Consider the following 22436-nt stretch of genomic DNA (forward strand, 5'->3'; position numbering starts at 1 on the left):
TTCCTAGGACGCGTCCTCATATGTTCCCATGATCTTCCTTTTTTTCTCTTCTATTCTTCTTCCCTCTTTTTTTTAATATGGACGCGTCCTCAGGTTTTTTTTCCTTCTTTTGCAGCTGGAGGACGCGTCTTCTTCGTCACCTTTCCATCCATTCAAAGTTCTCAACAAACGCCTTGAGATTTACTCCCCACACTTGATCTCTTTCAAACCCGGATTCCCTGAATTTCACAGGACGAGTTCCTTCCTTGAAGCAGAAAGAAGCGTCTTCGAATCTCTCAAATCAAAGATTTCTATAATGTCTGACTCCAGTTCCGATTCTATGGATCACGTCCCCATAAGCTCTAGAATAAAAAAGAAAGGATTCAAACGAAAAAGAACTCCAATTCTCAATGCTAGGGATGCCATCGAAGATTGGACGGATGATGAAATTGTACCCACACCAGCCAACAGCCCCTACGCATGATTGTTTCTGATGAGGACGCGTCCCCTACTCAGGATGATCAGCTTCTCAGGACGCGCCAGCTTCTCAGAACGCGACTCCTTCAAAGAACGTGGCTCCTTCTCAGGACGCGTCCCCTCTCAGCGTAAGTGAATTTGAAAAGAGGATTCCTAACCCTGAAAAGTATCCCGTATCTCCTCAAAGATCCTATCCGCCCCTCGAACACTGGGAACCCTCAGATGTTAAAGTGGATTGTGACTGGACAAAGATCGGTGCTCTAATTGAGGCAGAGAAAAATGCCCGGAGGAAAAAAGAAAGTAAGCTAGCTTGCGTAGCCCTTGACTCCACTGCAACCGACTTGGAAATCCAGTGGCACATAAAATACTATGACATGGAGGGCATATGGGCGCATCCTCTCAAGATGATGAGGCCCCATATCTTTAATGTAGGAAACCTGAGAATTCCCAGGATGCACCTAACCCCAAAACTTATTTCTTTAGGCGTGGGCGCGCCCTTACACCCATACGTCAAAAAGATTTTGAAGTGGTATGACGTTGCCCCGGTTCAATTATCTCCAAACTCGTACAAACTAGCATGGGCTTTGTACATCATGTACCACAATCTTGGACTGGGCGCGCCCTCCATGAAGGAATTCAGCTTCTTCTACAGCATCAGAAAATCCATTCCAGGCTACCATTTCTTTGTAGTCAACAGATGGTTGAACAACAAAGGGTTCAATGAGGGCAAGATCAGCCACAAGAGGGATTGGAAGGAACCTTTCTTCTACATCTATGATGTCAAGAGAACCCAGGTTCGTTTCAACTTAGAACCAAGTAAGTGATTTCCAAAACATCCTCATAGGCTTGACGCGTCCTCTTAATCTGGACGCGTCCTCTTTTTTCAAAATTTTCGTTTCCCTTAACAAGTCTTCATTTTTTTCATCTTTAGACAAAAGTGTTCAAAAGGAATTAACAGGAAAAAGAAAAAAAAAGCAGAGAAAGTACTCCAGTATGCTGAGAAACATTTCAACCTCAAGGACATGATCACAGAAGACAACCTCAAACTAGTGGGCGCATTGTCCGCCCGGGTTGGTTCTGTTTGAAAATTCCGTGAGTTTCATAATGGCAAACCTGTTCTCACAGCCTCAGAAAAAGCCAGGGGCCTTAGTGCGGCAGAAGTGGTCGAGATTGATATCAGTAAGCAATTTGACTTAAAATAAGGTAAGTATATATGAGAGAGGACGCGTCATCCTTTTTGGACGCGTCCAAAGCTACAGAATCAGCTTCTCATTTTAAAAGTACCAACTCACCAAAATTCATAGGACGCGTCATGTTTCTTTGACGCGTCATGCGTATGTTTGTCTTTCCTTTTACACGCAAAACTTAATCTGATTTACAGGCATTTCCTGCATATACGTCTTCGTTTTGGGCGCGCTTTTGTTTCAGGGCGCGTCTTCCTGTAATATTCGTGACTGACATCGTTAGCATGTCACTCATATTTTCCTAATAATCCACGTTATAGTCAATATGTCCTTTAGTTGGGCGCGTCATATGTTTAGGACGCGTCATAGTCACATATATATGCACTCTTCATGTGTCTTTGTATACATTTTTCTTGCCATATCTTCATGCTTATACATGTTCTTTATATGCATTCTAATTGACATTTATGCATTGACAATCTTTAAATTATATTCTCGGTGCGTCCTACTATCAGGACGCGTCTACCTTATTCAACTAATGTTTTTCCATGTTTAAGTCACAGACATGGCATCTCTCCCAAAAGGTTTCGCTATTGGAACTTCCAAAAAGTTAAGGGCAAAGAAGCAAGCTCCTGTAAAGTCTGACCCAAAGGTGAAAAATCCTACTCCTGCTGTGACTCCTCCACCTTCACCCAAGATCATGGCCACCACAGTGCCCGACATCCCTGTGAATGAGGACGCGCCCTCAAAATGTCAAAAGACTGTTCCTGATGACCAATCCTTCGTCCTCAGATATCTGGGCGCGTCCTTGGCCGGTGCTTTCACTGAAGATGAAGTAAGGGGCTGGACTTTCAGAACCGAGCAGCAGACAGAGGAAGCTATAGTAAGGGCTGCAGCTGAGCTTCACATGCATGCCAGACAAAACACCAACACGGTTGCCAGACTCAGGGCGCGTCCCCAGTGCCTTCTCCACTTAACGTCCAGCCTCCTGCTCCAGACAATCAAGACAAGCCTCAGGGTGCGCCTCCTGCCTAGGACGCGTTCTATGTCTATTTTCAAAATTTTATATGAACTACTTTAAGGGTGCGGGCCCCTTCAAGCCTTGCAACTTGTAATGATTATCTTCGAACTCCTTTTGCTTGCACTTTCGATGATATTTCTCTTTAATTACCTTTTATGCATATCATTCTATTTTCCTAACTTTTCTTTGTCATTAGTAAGGGCGCGTCCTATGATTAGGACGCGTCCCCTTTGGAATCTTGTTGTATTTTTACCATCATCTGTTAAGTAGATGTCCTTGAAGGGCGCGTCCTCTTTAATTGGGCGCGTCCTTGGTTCATCCAGATAAGATATTTTTAATAAGCATGATATCATGCTACACTTGTTCTTTTTAGAAAAGGCATAAAGCATGAGGGGCGTGTCCTAGTATCTTGACGCGTCTACCCTTTATTTTAAAGATATATTTAGTCTCTCAGACTGGACGCGTCCTTATTAAGGACGTGTCTTCCTTTTTAGTTATGTTTTGTTAAAATTAAAGAAACTTAAAACTGAAAGAGCATCAACCAAGATAACTTGGGCGCGTCCTTAGAAATAGTACGCGTCTTAGTTCCATTTTTACTTTAGTTTTGTTGTTCCTTTTGATAACCACTGCTTCTATTAATCATCCGTATAGAACTACTACTCAGGGCGCGCCCTATGGCTAGGACGCGTCATACAGCTAAGCAAATTAACAAGCAAATAATTTTTGGAAAATTTCAAAGTTTTCATTAATAATGCGCTCTGGTGTCAAAAGTGCACCAGTCCCACGGCTACTATAGTCTGTGGGGAATTTATTCGAAAAAATGATCCTTCAACTAGTTCTAAGGTAAGTAGTACATGCACTACCCCCTAGGCTAGGAGAAATTTATTTAATTCTAGTATATAATCTGGGCACAACCCTAAGTATATAATAACAGAGGTACGTAAGGGGCCAAAGTCGCGCCTTACTGATAATACTTTCGGAGATGTTCCGCGTTCCACGCTCGCGGAACCAGCTTCCCTTCCATATCCTCAAGGTGATAAGTCCCTTTCCATAAAATTGTTTTTATCTTATATGGTCCTTCCTAATTAGCTTCAAACACTCCATGCTGGGGGTTCTTCATGTTTGGCATCATCCTCCTCCGTGTAACGATCTCTGCGAAGCGACCCCGAACCAACTTCCACGGGGACCATAGCTTCATAGCCGTAAGTCAGCATAAACGGAGTTTCTCCCGTAGTAGATCGTGGAGTAGTGTTGTAGGACCACATCACTTTTGGGAGTTCTTCAGGCCAATTCCCTTTGCGCTCTTCCAGTTTGGTCTTAAGGGTGTGCTTTATTATTTTATTCACGGCCTCTGTCTGTCCATTACTTTGTGGATGATAGACCGCTGCAAACTCCTTCTTAATTTTCAGGTCCTCATATAATTGCCGCAATTCCTTGTTGTCGAACTGATTCCCGTTGTCAGAGGCAAGTTTGTAAGGAATACCAAACCTGCAAATAATGGAGTCGAAAATGAAATCTCTTATTTTCTTTGCCATGATAGTTGCCAATGGCATAGCCTCTGCCCACTTAGTAAAGTAGTCAACCGCGACCACCGCATACTTGACATCCCCTTTAGCCTTGGGCAACTCCCCAATATGATCTATCCGCCACATAGAAAATGGCCACGGGCTTATCATAGATGTCAAGAGCGTCGCTGGCATAGATGAGTAGTTTGCAAAGCGCTGGCAGTGATCGCATGCCTTGACGAAATTTGCAGTATCCTCTTTCATTGTAGGCCAATAGTATCCTTGGTACAAAACTTTCATTCGCAACGAGCTACCCCCCGAGTGATTGCCACAGATCCCTTCATGCACTTCCCTTAAGATATAATTTCCATCCTCTTCATCAATACATCTAAGCAGCAGTTGATTGAAGCCCCTCTTATACAGAATTCAATCATATACCACATACCTTGCATCCTGGTAGCGGAGTCGCCGAGCCTTGAACTTATCCTCGAGGAGGGTTCCTTTGTGAATATAAGCGAGAATGGGTGTCATTTATGTTTCCTTGGGCGCCTCATCTACTTGCATCATTTCTACCTCCGGGATATTAGGAATCTCCTGGATCTCTAGGGGTATAGATCCCAGTAACACAGCTTCCTGCTGCGACCCCATATTGGCCAGGGCATCCGCGTTGATGTTCTTCTCCCGTGGCACACATTTCAGCCTAACTTCTCTGAACTTTTCAATCAGGCGTTGCGTGCATCTCAAGTATAATTTTGTCTGCGGTCCTCGAACTTGAAACCCCCCATTCACCTGATTTACCTCCAACTCCGAGTCACTCCTCGCAATTAGGTTCTGCACTTCCATTTCCAAAGAGATCTTTAGGCCATTAGTCAATGCTTCATACTTCGCATCATTATTTGTTGCATAAAATTTGAATTGAATTGCACTCATCAGATGATGGCCTTCGGGAGACACGAGTACTATACCCGCACCTGCTCCTCCATTGTTAACTGCCCCATCCACATGCAAGATCCATTAGGGATGTGGAAATTTCTCCAAAGACTCCTCTGCACGAGGAGGATACATCATTACTAAAGCTCTTTCATCAACTGCAGAGTCAAATTCCAACAAAAAATCAGCTAAGGCTTGTCCTTTAATTTATGTCCGGGGCATATATTCCAAATCAAACTGTCCCAACTCCACAGCCCACTTCAACATTCTCCCTAATGATTCTGGTTTGTGAAGAACTTGTCGTAGCTGGTATGCCGTACGAACTTTAATTCTATGGGCCTGAAAGTATGGTCGTAATTTTCTTGACGCAAGGATCAGGGCATAAACCAGTTTCTCCATGCTGGTGTAGCGAGTCTCAGCATCGTGCAACCGCTTGCTCACATAATACACCGGTGACTGCTGTCCATCTTCCTCTCTTACCAGAACAGCGCTGATTGAATACTCAAATACCGCAAGGTACAGTATTAGAGATTCCCCATTTAACGGTTTTGACAGCATGGGTGGGTTTCCCAGTTGCTCCTTGATCTTTTTGAAAGCCTCTTCACATTCTGGTGTCCATACGAAATCTTTCCCTACCAACTTAATCGCCTTAAAGAATTCCTTGCATCTGTCAGACGATTTGGAAATAAATCGATTCAGTGCGGAGATCCTCCCAGTTAAACTTTGCACTTGTTTCACATTGGTGGGTGATTTCATATCCAGCAGTGCCTTGATCTTTTCGGGGTTAGCCTCAATTCCCCTATGGTTGACGATGAACCCAAGAAACTTGCCCGACTCCATGCCGAATACACACTTTTGTGGGTTCAACTTTATGCGAAACATCCTCAGAATGTTAAACATTTCCATCAAGTGTTCGATATGGTCATTCGCCTCCTTGGATTTTACCAACATATCATCCACATACACCTCCATGGTCCTCCCAATCTGGTTTTTGAACATCATATTCACCAACCGCTGATAGGTTGCGCCAACGTTAATCAATCCAAACGACATTCCTATGTAGCAGTATAGCCCCATGTCGGTGATGAAGGATGTATGCTCTTGATCAGGACCATACATGGGGATCTGATTGTAACCAGAGTATGCATCCATGAAACTTAGCAAGGCATGCCCTGCCGTCGCGTCAACCAATTGATCAATTCGTGGGAGCGGGAAACTATCCTTTGGACATGCTTTGTTGAGATCTGTGAAATCCATACACGTCCACCACTTCCCGTTCGGCTTTTTTACGAGCACTGGATTTGCAAGCCATTCGCGGTAGTAAGATTCTTTGATCAACCCCACTTCCAACAGTCGGTCCACCTCTTCTTTTAATGATATCGCCCTTTCCCCACTCACTGGGCGACGCTTTTGTCGTACACCCGTGCAATTAGGGAAAATGTTTAACCGATGACACATTACTACGGGGTCGATTCCCACCATGTACGAATGACTCCATGCGAAGATATCAAGATTCTTAATCAGAAAATGAGTAAGTTTTTCTCTCATTTCATCACTTAGCTGAGATCCCACTTTCAAAACCTTGCTCGGGTCACCCTTTTCGACCGGAACAGATATTGTGTCCTCGGCCGGCCCCATCTTCTCGGCGGGCATAGGGATCCTGGGGTCCAGATCAAAATCAAAGTCTCGGGGGTCCTCGACGCCCATTTTTTCATCCGAAGGCGCGTCCCCATGTGCGGGAGCATCTACCTCAGGACAAGGCATGATCTTGTGCAATGCAGGTGTGGAGGGCGCGTCCTCATTTTGAGGAGCATCAACCTCAATTCCATTTTCACTCTTCAAGGGCGCGTCCTCTTTTTGAGGAGCATCCACATTGAGGCTACTTTCGAGACTTTGTAAAATCTCACTTCTTCCTTCCAACTTTTCTCTGTTAACATCCTTTTGCATGATATCTTTTATATGGTTCACCACAACTTCTTCCACACTACGGATCCTCGAACATTCCTCAACGTCAAAACATAGGCCTTGGTAATATGGGTTTCTTCTTTCTCTGGGCCTTCCACAAAATAGTGGGCATGAACCTCTCCACTTGGTTTTGTATGAATGTCCTCTGCACCATCAAATGGAAGAAATTTTCCCTCGTATCTTCTCTTGCGGAATTCCTTAACAGCCTTGTGATAGCAGTCGTATGACTCGTATTGCGACCCTCTCAGACTGCCTACTCCGTTAGGTGTTGGGAACTTTATCATCAAGTGATGTATCGAGGTTATCACCCTGAACGCCCGCAGCCAAGGTCTGCCCACCAACACGTTATGCGCAGAGTCCTGATTCAACACTTTGAAATCTATCATTTGAGTGACAGACAGAGTTCCTTCCCCAAGTGTGACGGGAAGCCTAACCGAACCCATAACTCTCACTGCTTCTCCAGTAAAGTCATAGACGTGTGCATCTTCAAAATACATGTTGCTATCCGGGAAACCCAATTTTTCGTACGTGTTGTAATATAGGATGTTCGCAGAGCTCCCGTTGTCCAAGAAGACCCGATGCACGTTGATTACCCCGATAAACATAGTTATTACCAATGCATCATTATGGGGATGATGTACTCATCTTGACTCTCTCTCCATGAATGTAATATCAGCTGATTCCCCTTTGAATATTTTTGGAGGTCTATCTTCCAAACTATGATTGTTGGTGAGTGGCGGGTGTCGTGCTTCTCTCGCATTTCTTTCCAACGCCCGATTACTATCACCGATAAAGGGGTATCCTCCAAAAATTACCCTGATACTACCAGCTCTTTGGAACTTAACCTCCACTGTCTTTTCAGCGTCCTCTTCTCGCGGGGGCTGCCTTTCATGTTTCCCCTTGTCATCATTCCCCCTACGTCATTTCACCTTGTCAATCCATTCTCCCAGGTATCCCGCCTTGATCAATTCTTCAATTTCATCTTTCAGGTGACGACACTCATGGGTGTCATGACCGGTAGACTCATGGTAATCACAATACTTCTTCTTATCTCTACTCTTCCATGAAGTTAGACGGTCTGGTTTTTTGAAGATTCCTCTATCCTTATTCACCTCGAAGATATGATTAATGGATGCTGCCAGTGGAGTGTAGTTGCTTACTCTCCTTTCATAGTTCGATGGCGGGCTCCATTCTCTCCGCGTGTTTACGGCGTTCACCCTATTAGGGCTTCTGGCATTCCGCCGATAATCCGGGCTCACGGATCTGTCTCTCCTCTTGGCTCGCCCCTTGGAGTTGTGGGTGTTATCATTCTTTTTTGTTTCTGCAAGTGATTGTTCAATCGCTTTGAATGATTCCGCCTGTGCAAGTACATCAGCTAGTGATACAGGGTCCTTCCCTTGCAGGTGCTTCCAGAAATCTGTTCCCACACGCAGACCAGCTATAAGAAATATTTTTAGTGTTTCATCAGTTGCGCCCCTCACCAAAGTAGACTCTACATTGAACCTTTTAAAGTATGAGGTCAAGCTTTCCCACTCTTTCTGTTTCACATTGGCCAGCGTGGTAACTGGAGGTGTATACTTCACCGCAGCTAGAAACTGAGTTAGAAACAAGGTTTTCATCTGTTCCCAAGATGTGATCACCCCTAGACCAAGTTTCTTAAACCATTGCTGAGCGCCCTCTATAAAAGTGGCCGCCAGGAGACGGCATCGAGCCAAGTCACGTACTTGATATACATCCATCTCAATATTGAAACGCCCCAGAAATTCCACAAGGTCAGAGTTCCCATAAAAACGCAAGTCATTGGTTGTGTTCCTGTATCCTGCCGGCAATTGCGCCTCCCTTACAACAACAACAAAAGGAGAAGGAGCTTGCGTAGTCACCGTTACTCTTCCTCCTTCAAGATGGTTGAGCAACCTCTTAAGATCGTTTACGTTGAATGTCCCTACCTCAGGAATGGTTTGGACGTTGGGTTGTTCCCCTTGGTTACCCCGGGTGTACCGGTGGATCTTGCCGCCCCTCGCCCTCAGTCTGCGGCTGTGGTATGTTTTCATCTTGATTTTGAGCGTTCCATTCCGCATGAACTTCCTCTTGACCGTGGCATGGTATCTCATCATTGTTTTGTAACCTTTCTTGACCTCGTGCGCCGTCCCAATCATGAGGACGCGTCCTGGTTCCATTGCCCGTAACACTGTGGGAAGCTATAAGGACAATGACAAGGGGTTCTCCAGTAGAGGGCGCGCCATCTTTTCTTCCATTATATGGTGCCCTTGCATGATGGTACCGCATCCTTCCTCGTCCATTCCTATGATAACCTCGACCATAATTCCCAAACCTTCCTCGCGGAGGGGCGCGCTCGTGCTCACGGTGTCGCGCCCTATTATCCCTTGGGTCTGTAGGGGGCACACGCGTTGTATCACGGGGCCTCGTGTCTCCAGTGTTTCTTTCTTTGTGCCATTCCACCAGCAACATTCTCAAATCATCGTCTCCCAACCTTATGCCAAGCCTTCTCTTCAAGTTCGAAAAATCTCTTCTTTCCTCCTCTGGGTTTTGAATATTTTCCGCATGACGACGCTCGTCCATCGTACACCTAGACCTATGTGGATGTGGCGTTTCTTGATTGCCAGGATGAGGCCTCGCTCTACCGTCCGTGTCCTCATCGAGAAGCTCCACAATGGGTTCTACATCATCCGAATACTCCAAACGCCACGAAGTGATTCGCGGGTTTTCACCGCTGGCATGGGTATCCCCCTCAACTACGGGTGCTTTCCCTATGACTTGGCCACGACGGGGAAAATGACGACCCCTCCTTGTCCTGCGACGCTCCATCGTATTCAGCCTTGACTGAAAACTGTTAAACGTATCCCCCATGCGGTACAACTGCTCTAAGATATCAACGTTGCTGATGAGAACTGGAGGTGTTCCTCCCACATTTGGAGCTCTCGGGGGATCCGCCATGTTTCTGGGCATGTAGGGTTCATAGCGAGTGTAGCCCCCCTCGCCTTCTCCTTCAGATCTGCTATCACTTCCATCGTAAGAACTTCCATCATGATTGTAAGACATCTTTTCCTCCCATCTTAACTAGCACCCTTCCTTCTAGCATCAATTTGTTGACGGAGGAATCTGGTAACAACAAAGATTGAGGTTTCTCGCCGGAATTAAGATCTATGATGGTGGTTCTTTGCCGGAAAATCAAGCGGTGTGTGGTGGTTTGTGGTTGTTTTAGGCTGAGATTGATCAAAGTAAGTGGTGGCTCTCTTATCAGCTCTCAACTTCTTACCCTCTCAATGTGCCTACGTACCCTTTATATAGGGATCAAGCCTGACGTAGTTCTTGTGGAACAAGAAATCTAATGGACTTAGACTTCTTATTCTTAGGCCCGGTAGAAGCCCATCCAGAATCCATCTTTCGCTAGCTTTAGCAATGTCCAACTATGAGGCCCAACCGCGAAGGCCCAAGGCTCATCCGTAATCGCAAGACTTCACGGATAGTGCATCTCCCTGCGCAAGGATAACACTCCGCTACAACTCTCTCCCTTGATTTACGGACGCAGGTATAGCCACAGTTCACCTCAAGTGCCAGACGCATCCCTATCCTCCAAATGAGGATAACCCACCAGATAACAGGACAGGTGATCCCAAGCTCTTGGGTGCAAAGTTCAGGATGACTCCAAAGTTCTCCAACGACGACACCCGTCGAATACAAGAACAGAGCTCCTAAAGTACACACCAAAGTTAACCCCGCATCCCCAACGAGGACACCCGTTGAATACAGGAGGAGGCCTTCAATCATCAGGCATACCCCTGGAGGTCTTCAAGCTTTTCACGGGCATCCCCCTCCTTGACCGTCTCAAGGAGGGAATTCTTCAAAGAGTACCTGCAACAAATACGTTAGTAAAGATAACCATCCATTGCTCCTTTCCATGCATACTTTTGTCCTGAGGTCACCATTGAGAGTGCATTGATCAAACACAGGACGCGTCCTAAGACCCTGGGCGCGTCCTCTCCTTTATGAAGCCTGTATTATTTCCTCAAAAACCGCCTCTCACAGCATTCCACAATGACAGGACGCGTCCTCCAGCTTCCATTACCAAAAGACCACAATTGCTAGATACTTTCACCATGGTGGACGTATCTACCATCCCTGGGCGCATTCTGCCCTAATCATGCACCTTCAAACTTTCTTATCATAAAGTCATCCTCCACAAAACACGCCCTCAAAGTTGGGTGCGTCCTGTATGCCTTGACGCGTCCTCAACTTATACAACGCAAGACCGAGTTTGACCGTAACTAGTCCGCGTTTGACCCGAGTCAACCCAATGCCAAATTTTGGGTATAACATTTTGATTAAGAAATGATAGATTTTATACCAGAAGCCATGTAAATGGACATTTCCTACCAATCATTTCCTACTACCGTTTAGCTTGAATGCGGTAGGAAATAACTTTCTTATTTTAAAATTTTATAAGAAAGCTTTCTTATTTAATTTAGTCAACATTGAAATTATATAAATTTACATGGATAAGAAAATATGACAAATATTTTAGAAAATTTATTTTTCATAAGTGGACTATTAAAATGAAATGAAAGGAGTATTATTTTTTTCTAGCAAAAATAATTTTTAAAAAAGAACCATAAAATTACGATTTTACCAAACAGTTAGGTTTAACTAAACTGACGTATCGGTCAAACATTGGCAGCCTGAGTCCAACAATTAGAAAGTTGTGACTTGTGAGTGCTCACCAATGTGACCTCGGGTTTATTTATAACTTAAATTTGGAAAGTGTAATATAAGGAATATGAAATTATTATTTGAATATTTTTATGTATAAGTTACTTATAAGTTTATAACGTGTTTGGTAAATCAAAACTTATAAATTAAAAAAAAATTGAAAAAAAAATTAAAATTAAATTAAAAAAGCAAATTTTAATATGGGAAAAATGAACAACGACTTTTATTCATTTTTTGAAAGATACAGAACTTACCTTTTGTTGCATTCGAGTTTACATTTGGTTACATTTGAGATTGAATTTGATTATATTGAGTTGTAATATTGTTTTTCTAAAAAAATTGAAAAAACGTGTTTTTATAAAAAATAAATTTTATAATATCAAATTTCACAAAATAAAAATAAAAAAAAACTCTTTGAATTGATGTTCCATGTATTCATATTTAATTTGTAATTATTAATCAAATTAAATATTTTCAAATAAATATGACTAAAGAATTAATCAAAACAAATAAAGATTGTCTAATAAAATTATAGAAAGTATAACCAAAAATGTATGATCTGGAGTAAAATGAAATCAGAAAGTACCATCTCCCTGACTTTCAGATTTTTGCCATTTAAGTTGCTATTTTCTTCATTGGCTAAATCACCTAAACACCATTTATAAACATGTGTCACAAGGTATAAAGCTCACAAAATTATAAGAATGCAGTATTATGAAATGAAGAAGGTCACAAACAATGGTGTCTTACTGAAAAAGCTAACTCATATTAAGAGATAAGAGAGAGAGTTTATTATTTACAAGCCTGACCCTTAGATCTACACCTCTAATCTATATTTATACTAACTACAAATCACTACTAACTAGCTGAGCTGTCATAACTAACTAACTTCAGTAATGTCACCCTGATGTTGGCATGATACTTTTCTGAGTTGTTCTATTTGAGAGTATATGTTCATCATCCCCCCTCAAGCTTGGACGTGAGAAAAGATTGAGCACTCCAAGCTTGGACAGTAAAAATTCCATTGCATATGAAGGAATGGCTTTAGTGAGTAAATCTGCAGGTTGCTCTTTAGACGGAAGATAAGTTGTCTGAATAACTCCTTTTAAAGCTTCTGCCGAACTAGATGGCAATCTATTTCAATATATTTTGTCCGTTCAAGAAAAAAAGGGTTAGCTGCTATATGCAAAGCTGAACGGATATCACAGAATAGTGTCACGGGTTTCAGATTTTGAACTCCTAGCTCATGAAAAAAAGACAACAACCAATTAATCTCACAGCAGACATCATCCAGAGCTCGATATTCGGCTTCTACAGAAGATCTTGACATAGTATGCTGCTTTTTCGACTTCCAAGAAAGTAAAGAATTACCCAACGTAATGCAATAGCCAGTTAGTGATTGTCGAGTATTTGGACAGCCTCCCCAATCGACATCAGCATAGGCTGTTAAACTCAGAGAACTATCAGAGGACAAAAGAATCCCTTGGCCAACAGTATGGTTGAGATACTTTACAACTTTCAGAACAGCATCCATGTGACATTGCCGTGGTGATGCTAAGAATTGAGATAACACGTGAACCGAGTAAGATAAATCTGGGTGAGTGATTGTTAAATATATCAATCGACCAACTAAACGTCTGTAGGGAGCAGGATTATACAAGAATGGTGAAGTACTATCACTTAACAAAGTGTGATTCTGTTCCATGGGAACTGTAGCAATACGAGCTTGTTCAAAACCAACATCTTTGATAATATCAAAAGTATATTTCCTCTATTCTATTTGAGAGTATATGTTCATCATCCCCCCTCAAGCTTGGACGTGAGAAAAGATTGAGCACTCCAAGCTTGGACACTAAAAATTCCATTGCATATGAAGGAATGGCTTTAGTGAGTAAATCTGCAGGATGCTCTTTAGACGGAAGATAAGTTGTCTGAATAACTCCTTTTTGAAGCTTCTCCCGAACTAGATGGCAATCTATTTCAATATGTTTTGTCCGTTCATGAAAAACGGGGTTAGCTGTTATATGCAAAGCTGAACGGATATCACAGAATAGTGTCACAGGTTTCAGATTTTGAACTCCTAGCTCATGAAAAAAAGATAACAACCAATTAATCTTACAGCAGACATCATCCAGAGCTCGATATTCGGCTTCTGCATAAGATCTTGACACAGTATGCTGCTTTTTCGACTTCCAAGAAAGCAAAGAATTACCCAACGTAATACAATAGCCAGTTAGTGATTGTCGAGTATTTGGACAGCCTCCCCAATCGACATCATCATAGGCTGTTAAACTCAGAGAACTATCAGAGGACAAAAGAATCCCTTGGCCAACAGTATGTTTGAGATACTTTACAACTTTCAGAGCAGCATCCATGTGACATTGCCATGGTGATGCTAAGAATTGAGATAACACGTGAACTGAGTAAGATAAATCTGGGTGAGTGACTGTTAAATGTAACACCCCCAAATCCGGGGTCGGGGATCCAGGTTGTCACGAGTTCCATTTCCCTTATCAATACTTAATCTTAACAGTCAACCAACTACTGCGTACTGTGACCCCACAATATACTCACACACACCACAAGTTATAGTCTCAGAGATGAATACCAAAAATAACACAAGTCATTTTATTCCACAATTATAAACCATTTCACCTTAAAAAGGGTTTCTGAATAATTTACATATTCCTTGCCATTATTACAATTCATAAATATACATAAGTCTGGTACATCAAAAGTTGAAAACCTAGCCTATTGGTAGTTCCTACCTCAGCTACAGTGGCATCAACGCCTACAGAAAACTGCGGAACATTTCCTAACCGCTCACGAATTTGGAGCTTGATCCTGTTCATCTTGTCTATCTGTTGTTGTGTGATGAAAAAAGAAAGCAAGGGTGAGCAACAAGCCCACCAAAATAATATGTATAATGATTTACAATATGTGAGCATTCTCATAGTACTCATGAAAGTCTTGGTCAAAAAGAAATGAACCAAGTTTGATATCTTAACGCGACCAAGTCGCAAAATATTCAGTATGTATGTATATATATACTTTTCAAAATCTTGGAAGTCCTCTTCCATGCATAATATACACAGAGTTCCAATTTATAACTGTATAAAAATATCGTTGCAAGGTGATCTCATATATCTAACCTTAGCTCAACGTTTTTGTGAAAATCTTTCTCATGCATAAGATAATCATTTACTAGATATAAGTTGAAAAGATGAAGTTACAAGATACTCCCATATACTTATATCTTTTCCGAATACTACTTGAACTACCACCGTTCAAGTTATAATTAGTTTCAAAAGTTCATCACACAGATGAGACTACAAGATAAGACTTGAATAGATTCAATCTTTGAAATATTATCGAATGAAATGAAGTTACGAGATACTTCATTAAGTCCCTATATATATATATATATATATATATATCCATATTTATCTCTCACACATTTCCTGAAAACCTCTGTCATGTAAAGTATGAACAGAGTTGTAATATCCAATGAATTTGGAAAGAAAAGAATTTTGGCATAAACTCGATATCTTGCTGATCAGGCAAAGATATCAATAAGTAACCTTTTCTACTGTAGATGGATGAATTCCTCGCCGGTCATCACCCTGGCCGCATTAGGACCTCGCGCTAGATCGTTACCCGGCCACTCATGCGTGGATGGACTGTCACCCAGCCTCTTACACCTTCATAGACCGTACCCCGGCCTGTCGCTTATGCCAACTCAATCAGATGGACTTACTTCCCGAACATTGGGCAAGTAATCAAATTGTTTTCTCAAAACAGCAACCATGTTGCGAATATAAAATACACCACAGAGTCGGATCCCTTAGATTTTTGAGCGAGTATTCAAGTCCCCTTTGAAAGGAAGAGCTTAAATTTGAAAACGAGTTTTGGGATTCGCTCTAACTTTTAAAATCATTTTGAAGACTCGAAAATATTTTTAAGAATGTTTGGAGTAATGCTGATTTAATATAATAAATCAGTCCCAATATATTAGAAAATATCTGAATATTATTATTTAAATAATATTCCCATAAAGAATAATCTTTATAAAAATAATTGAAGTAAAATTTTTAATACTCATACTTGAAATGGATATTAAATAACCAAAGATATACTTATACGAAAGTATGATCTTTATTTGAATAATAGAAAATAAGTTTGATTATTGAAACATTATTCTTTAATAAAGAATATTATTTAATAAATAAGCGGAGTCATAAGTCCTCAAATGAATATTCAAAATAATATTCATTAAATAAAATAAAGCGAGTCATAAGTCCTCGAATAAATATTCAAATTAATATTCATTAAATAAAATAAACCGAGTCATAAGTCCTCGAATGAATATTCAAAATAATATTCATTAAATAAAGTAAGCGGAGTCATAAGTCCTCGAATGAATATTCAAAATAATATTCATTAAATAAAATAAAGTTATCGAATAAACCTTATTCGATTAATAGTTTTGAAAACTATATCAATATATATATATATATATATATTATACTCGGGAACATCGACTCCCGGTTTAGAAAAATGTTCACCTTTGGGTCCCCTATACTAAGGGTATACGCAACTACTGCTTATCTCTAGCATAGGTATTATGCAACTTATAAGCAATTGAATCAACAATTAGATATCAAGATTACGAAACAGACATGCATATATACCATATCACATGCTCCAATATATCGCAAGATTTGCTAATAACAATCATGCACTTATCACAAGATAATGCATATACATATATTTACATCACCACAACAGTATAACGGGTAGAAAACTTGCCTGAGTGCTCCTGGATAGACTTAAGCTTAGAGTGGGTCCGATAACCTATGAACAACAACATAAGTCGGAATTAAACCCCGGTCGCTTAAGAAACTAGACTTTAACCAATTGAACCCTAACGATTCACTTAAGTCGCTCGAGTACCCTCGACTCCACCATTTTTAATAAATTAACCATTAAGAATTTTAAGGCGATTCTTTTGCGAGTACCCTATCAACTGCCTAATCCACTTTACATAAATGTTTCATACTCCAATTAGTCATTTAAGGGCCTTAACCAAGGTTTCAAAGTAAGGCGAGGGGTAATGGTTCGGTCGCGAAACGCCGTTACTTAAAACGGTCGTTTCTCCTAAACCGTACATCGGATTCAAACGAACCACATATCAAAACGAAGCTTGAAACATAACCTATCTAAGAATGGAAGTGGTTAGTTTATAGAAGTGGGTGGTTAGTTTATAGAAGTGGGTGTTCGGGTCCAACAGTTAATCACAAAACAGTTTATAGAAAATCGGGCATTACGACGGCTATAACCTAACGATTTCCAAAGTTTAAACTATACCAAATCATCACCAATTCAACAAAAATCCAACATCCATCAACATCAAACTAAACCCATTCATCTAATCACCATTATCATCCAAACAAATCAAACTTAAAACTAAGGGTTCAAGAATTTATACCTTCTTTGGAGAGTGGGAAGTCACTAACAAGCATCTAGGAACCTTGATCTATGCTTAATCAACCTTAAGCTTTCATGAAAATCAAGAAAATCAAAGTAAGTTACTATTCACTACTATTCATCGTCATCTTTGATGAGTCGATTAGCTAAGCAAACCATGGAATCTTGATCTTAAACTCATGGTATAACTAAGTTATGAAATATAGGATCCAAGGAAACAAACTTTGTAATTTTCCATGGTCTAGAACTTGAGTTTTGAAAATCTATTTCTTCATTTATTGAAAAGGCCGAATGGAAGAAGAAAGAAATGGGGGAGAGCTTTTGCTTGCTTGTTTTTCCTTGGGAAATGAGAAAGAAATGCTTGGTGGAGGAGATTTTTGAACAAATATCTTGATAAAGTGATGACATCACTCACACATGTCATTGCTTGCATCATTCCTTTGCCACATGTCCTTCCCTTATGGTTTGATGATGTCATCCTCCTCTAATCTTTTTGATTAGTGCCTAATTATTTGGTTAATCCTTTGGTTACTTATATAAGCTTGATCCTTGGTCGCTTATTTGTTTTACGGTTCGCTTCACTCTCGTTCTCGGTGATCGTTCGAGGGATCATATCCGGGATCTTATTACTTGGGTTCTCCTAAACCTTTCTCAATATTTTATATTCCTTTTATGATCCTCTCTTAAAATCCTTGAATTTAAATCCTTTTAATCATGTTACCTTATACTCAATTCTTTCGGTATCTGGTGGATTTTCGGGAAAAATCAAAGTGTTCGAATTTGGATTCTAACGATCTTTACATACACTTATATCCCATATAAAGTACTAATAAGATCTTAGAATTTCTATAACAGTACTCCTATATAGTGTGGCATGAAAAATTTCCTTAATCAGCAAAATCACTATTCATAAGGGTTACAAAAAGTCCAAAATTTTTGGGGTTATTACATTAAATATATCAATCGACCAACTAAACGTCTGTAGGGAGCAGGATTATACAGGAATGGTGAAGTACTATCACTTAACAAAGTGTGATTCTGTTCCATGGGAACTGTAGCAATACGAGCTTGTTCAAAACCAACATCTTTGATAATATCAAAAGTATATTTCCTCTGATTCAAGTAGATACCTTTTTCTGATCTTGCAGCCTCAATCCCTAAGAAATACTTAATGGGACCTAAGTCCTTAATCTTGAAATGGTTGGCTAAGTGTGACTTGATTCTGCCAACAGTAGTAGGATTGTTTCCCACGACTAAAATATCATCCACGTACACCAAAATAGTAAGAAAACTAGTTGGATGAGCTAGTACAAACAAACTGTGATCTGAATGAGCTTGATGAAAGCCATACTCTAGTAAAACAGACTTAAATTTTATGAACTATTCTCTGGGAGATTGTTTTAGACCATAAATTGACTTAATCAATCTATAAATAAGAGGAACATTACCAGAATAATGAGCAAACTGAGAAGGAAGTGTGTACCCTTGAGGAATAGCCATATACACCTCCTCTTGCAACTCACCATAGAGAAAAGCATTAGTCACGTCCATCTGTGTGACAGACCAAATGCTGACTGCTTCCAAAGATAATAAAAACTCTGACCGTAGTCATTTTCTCCATCGGGGCAAAAGTAACAAAATAATCCAGGCCTTCTATTTGAGTAAAGCCACGAGCAACTAACCTTGCTTTATAGCGTTCCACAGTACCATCTTGATGGAATTTCACCTTATACAACCATTTACAACTTACCATTCTCTTTCCTGCAGGTAAGGGTACTATTTTCCAAGTTTCATTAGCTTCAAGAGCTGCCAGCTCAGTGGCCATAGCTTCACACCACACTGAATGTTGACAAGCTATTTTGTATGAAGTTGGTTCAGGAACATGAGTAATATTAGCCATAAAAGCATGATAGTCAGAAGAAAACAAATTTGACATCTGAAGTTGAACTACATTAGTAGTTGGCTTGAGAATTGTTGGTACTCCGACATAATCTTGAAATTTTGCTGGCATTTGTTTGTGTTGAACAGGTCTTTCTCTGATAACCGAAGGAGCTACTTGAGTTGATGATGACGTTTGAGTCAAAGAATCTCTATTTTGATATTCTACAACAGGATGAGAGCTGAAGGTTGTCGAATTAAAATCCTCAGAAAAAGGATCTGTATATGTAGTCTGTTCTGGGTACAAATGAGGGGGAGTAGAGGATACAATGATAGATTTAAAAGGGTAAACCTGTTCACAGAAGTGTACATCTCTCGAAACAAAAACTTGTCTTGTTTCCAAATTCATTATTTTGTATGCCTTTTGAGTAAACGGGTATCCAATGAATATGCATTTAGTAGATCTGTCAGCAAATTTATCTTTATGTGGACTATTATTTGTAGCAAAACACAAAGTTCCAAACACCTTCAAATGATCATAAGATAGAGGTTTGTCAAATAAAATCTGATATGGAGACACCCTTTTAGAAGTTCAGTAGGTGTTCTATTGAGCAAATAAGTGGCAGTGAGGATGCAATCCCCCCAGAAAGATATGGGTAAAGCTGCTTGAGTTCTTAGAGCTCTAGCAGTGTTTAAAAGGTTCTGTGTTTGCGCTCCACAACACCATTTTATTGTGGAGTTTATGCACAACTCTTTTTATGGATAATACCAAGAGATGAAAGGTGACTTTGGAAAATTGAACTAAGAAATTAGTTCCATTATCAGTACGAATGTGTTTGACATCATACTTGAATTGTTTTGACACATAAGCTATAAAGTCTGTAAGTAATTTTGCAACTTGACCTTTATCTGCAAATAGATAAGTCCATGTAGCACGGGATTTATCTTCAGATATAGTCAAAAAATAGCTACAATTTCCATGAGTTTTATACTTGTATGGGCCCCAGACGTCCACATGAATAACTTTAAACATTTCAGCACTAACAGAGATACTATTTGGAAACGGAATTCTAGTTTGTTTAGACAGAGAGCAAACTTCACAATCTTTGAAATACACACTGTTATATGATACATATCTTTAGGCAACAAGTTCATAGAAGAGACAGATGGGTGACCCAAACGGGCATGCCATAATGAAGAATCAACTACATGTGTCTTAGCTTGATTATAAAATACTAAATAAGCAGAATAACAATTTGTCACAAGTTTGTGAGTTGAAGTAGAGGATTGAGCTGGCTGATTTAGGAGGTAGAGACCGTCTTGAAGTTCACCAATCTCTATGGTCTTCTTCAAGATATGGTCCTGAATATAACAAGTATTCTTAGTAAAAGATATATCACAAGAATTTGAATTTGTGAGTTTAGGAATAGAAAGCCGATTGTAGTTAAAGCTCGGTACATGAAGCACTTCAGTAAGTGTTATATTTGAATGTAGTCGAATAGTGCCAATGTGTGTGACTGTGGTTGTTTGACCATTAGGTAAATGAATAGTGGAATTTATAGTTTGGATATCAGTCATTAGATGTAAATGAGGGGTTATATGGTTTGTAGCCCCTGAATCTATAATCCACATAGAATCATTTAACAATTGTTTATAATTTGTATGACAGACAAAATGAAGGGCAGTACCAGCTAGATGATGATGGCCAAGATTTGCATTTTGATTTGAAGCAGTATGACTTGCAGCAGAGGAGAGATCCTTAAGGCTTGTCTGTATCATGTGCATTAGTTGCTGACATTGCGCATTAGTGAAAGCTCCAGATTCACTATTCTTATCAGTCCCTTCATGAACAGCATCTGAAATAACATTGTAAGCATGAGAGTGCTTAACACCAGAGTTCCTATTATTTTAAACCTTTGGTTTGGGCTTAGGCTTGCCATAGAGCTTATGCCATTCAGGATATCCGTGCACACAAAAACATTTATCCTTATTGTGACCAGTCATACTACAGATTTCACAAATCAGATTGCTATCTGCATTAGTCTTTACTTTAGAGACACAAGTACTCTTGTTTCCAGAATTAGACTGAAATTGAGAAAACCTCCCAGCATCATTTTGCTTCACTGCCAAAGCTATTAACTCAGATGAATTGAAATTGCTAGTACCAGAGATACATTCTCTTTGACTTTCTTCTTGCATCAGTATACTATAAGCAGCACTCAAACTTGGAACTGGACTCATCAACAACAAATGTCCTCTAATTGCAGTATACTGATCACTTAATCCCATCAAGATCTGAGATAATTTTGTGCTCTTATAGAATTTATCCAGTTTCTCATTAACAGAGCAAGTGCACTTTTTACAATCACATCGAGGCACATCAGTTAGAGCATCTAATTCATCATTTAAGGAGCGAAACTTAGTGAAGTAGGAAGAGACTGACATATTTCCTTGATTTGTAGGAAGACTGAAGATTGATTTAGTAGGAATGTTTCTCTCAAATAGAACAACTCAGAAAAGTATCATGCCAACATCAGGGTGACATCATTGGAATTAGTTAGTTATGCCAGCTCAGCTAGTTAGTAGTGATTTGTAGTTAGTATAAATATAGATTAGAGGTGTAGATCTAAGGGTCAGGCTTGTAAATAATAAACTCTCTCTCTTATCTCTTAATATGAGTTGGCTTCTTCGGTAAGACATCATTGTTGGTGACCTTCTTCTTCATTTCATAATACTGTATTCTTATAGTTTTGTGAGTTTTATACCTTGTGACATGGTATCAGAGTCAGGTTACCAACACTGATTACTTCCGCTGATCTAATTCAACCTTCAAGCTATCAATCTCCGTTAATGGCGAGTTCATCTACTACTACACCTAATCGTTCGTACTTGAACGCAACTACAGGTCTTGACTCTAATTCACCGTATTATCTTCACTCTTATGATCATCCAGGTATGATCTTAATCACTGTTACTTTCAACGAACACAACTACAATCAGTGGTTTATGTTGACGGAGGAATTTGGTATCAACAAAGTTTGAGGTTCGTAGCCGGAAACAAGATCTGTGATGGCAGTTCTTCGTCAGAAACGTGAACAGTAGTCGGTGGATCCGATGAACAGTATTCGTCGAAAAAGATGAACAGTGTTTGGTGGTGGTGATTATTGGGGGCTGAGATTGCTTAGGGTTAGTGGTGGCTCCTTTGCGCTCTCGCTTCCGACCCTTTACAATTTGCCTACGTATCCCTATTTATAGGGAATCAAGCCCACGTAGTTCTTGGGG

The 22436-nt window shown here is 40.2% G+C and overlaps 2 protein-coding genes across 2 annotated transcripts; both read right to left on the reverse strand.

Moving 5' to 3' along the window:
- Nucleotides 1–12894: 12894 nt before the first annotated feature.
- Nucleotides 12895–13494, reverse strand: LOC141691639 (secreted RxLR effector protein 161-like). The gene has a single exon (XM_074496405.1). It carries the CDS (start codon nt 13492–13494, stop codon nt 12895–12897), a length of 600 nt encoding a protein of 199 aa, XP_074352506.1.
- Nucleotides 13495–18221: 4727 nt separating this feature from the next.
- On the reverse strand, nt 18222–21599 carry LOC141691640 (uncharacterized). The gene is made up of 5 exons (XM_074496406.1): nt 21092–21599; nt 20274–21010; nt 19027–19680; nt 18725–18827; nt 18222–18628 (listed from the first exon to the last, which is right to left on the reverse strand). The coding sequence occupies exons 1-5, from the start codon at nt 21597–21599 to the stop codon at nt 18222–18224; spliced, it is 2409 nt and encodes an 802-aa protein (XP_074352507.1).
- Nucleotides 21600–22436: the final 837 nt, after the last annotated feature.

This window comes from Apium graveolens, chromosome 10 (genome assembly GCF_009905375.1).
Source record: "Apium graveolens cultivar Ventura chromosome 10, ASM990537v1, whole genome shotgun sequence".
Taxonomy (NCBI): domain Eukaryota; kingdom Viridiplantae; phylum Streptophyta; class Magnoliopsida; order Apiales; family Apiaceae; genus Apium; species Apium graveolens.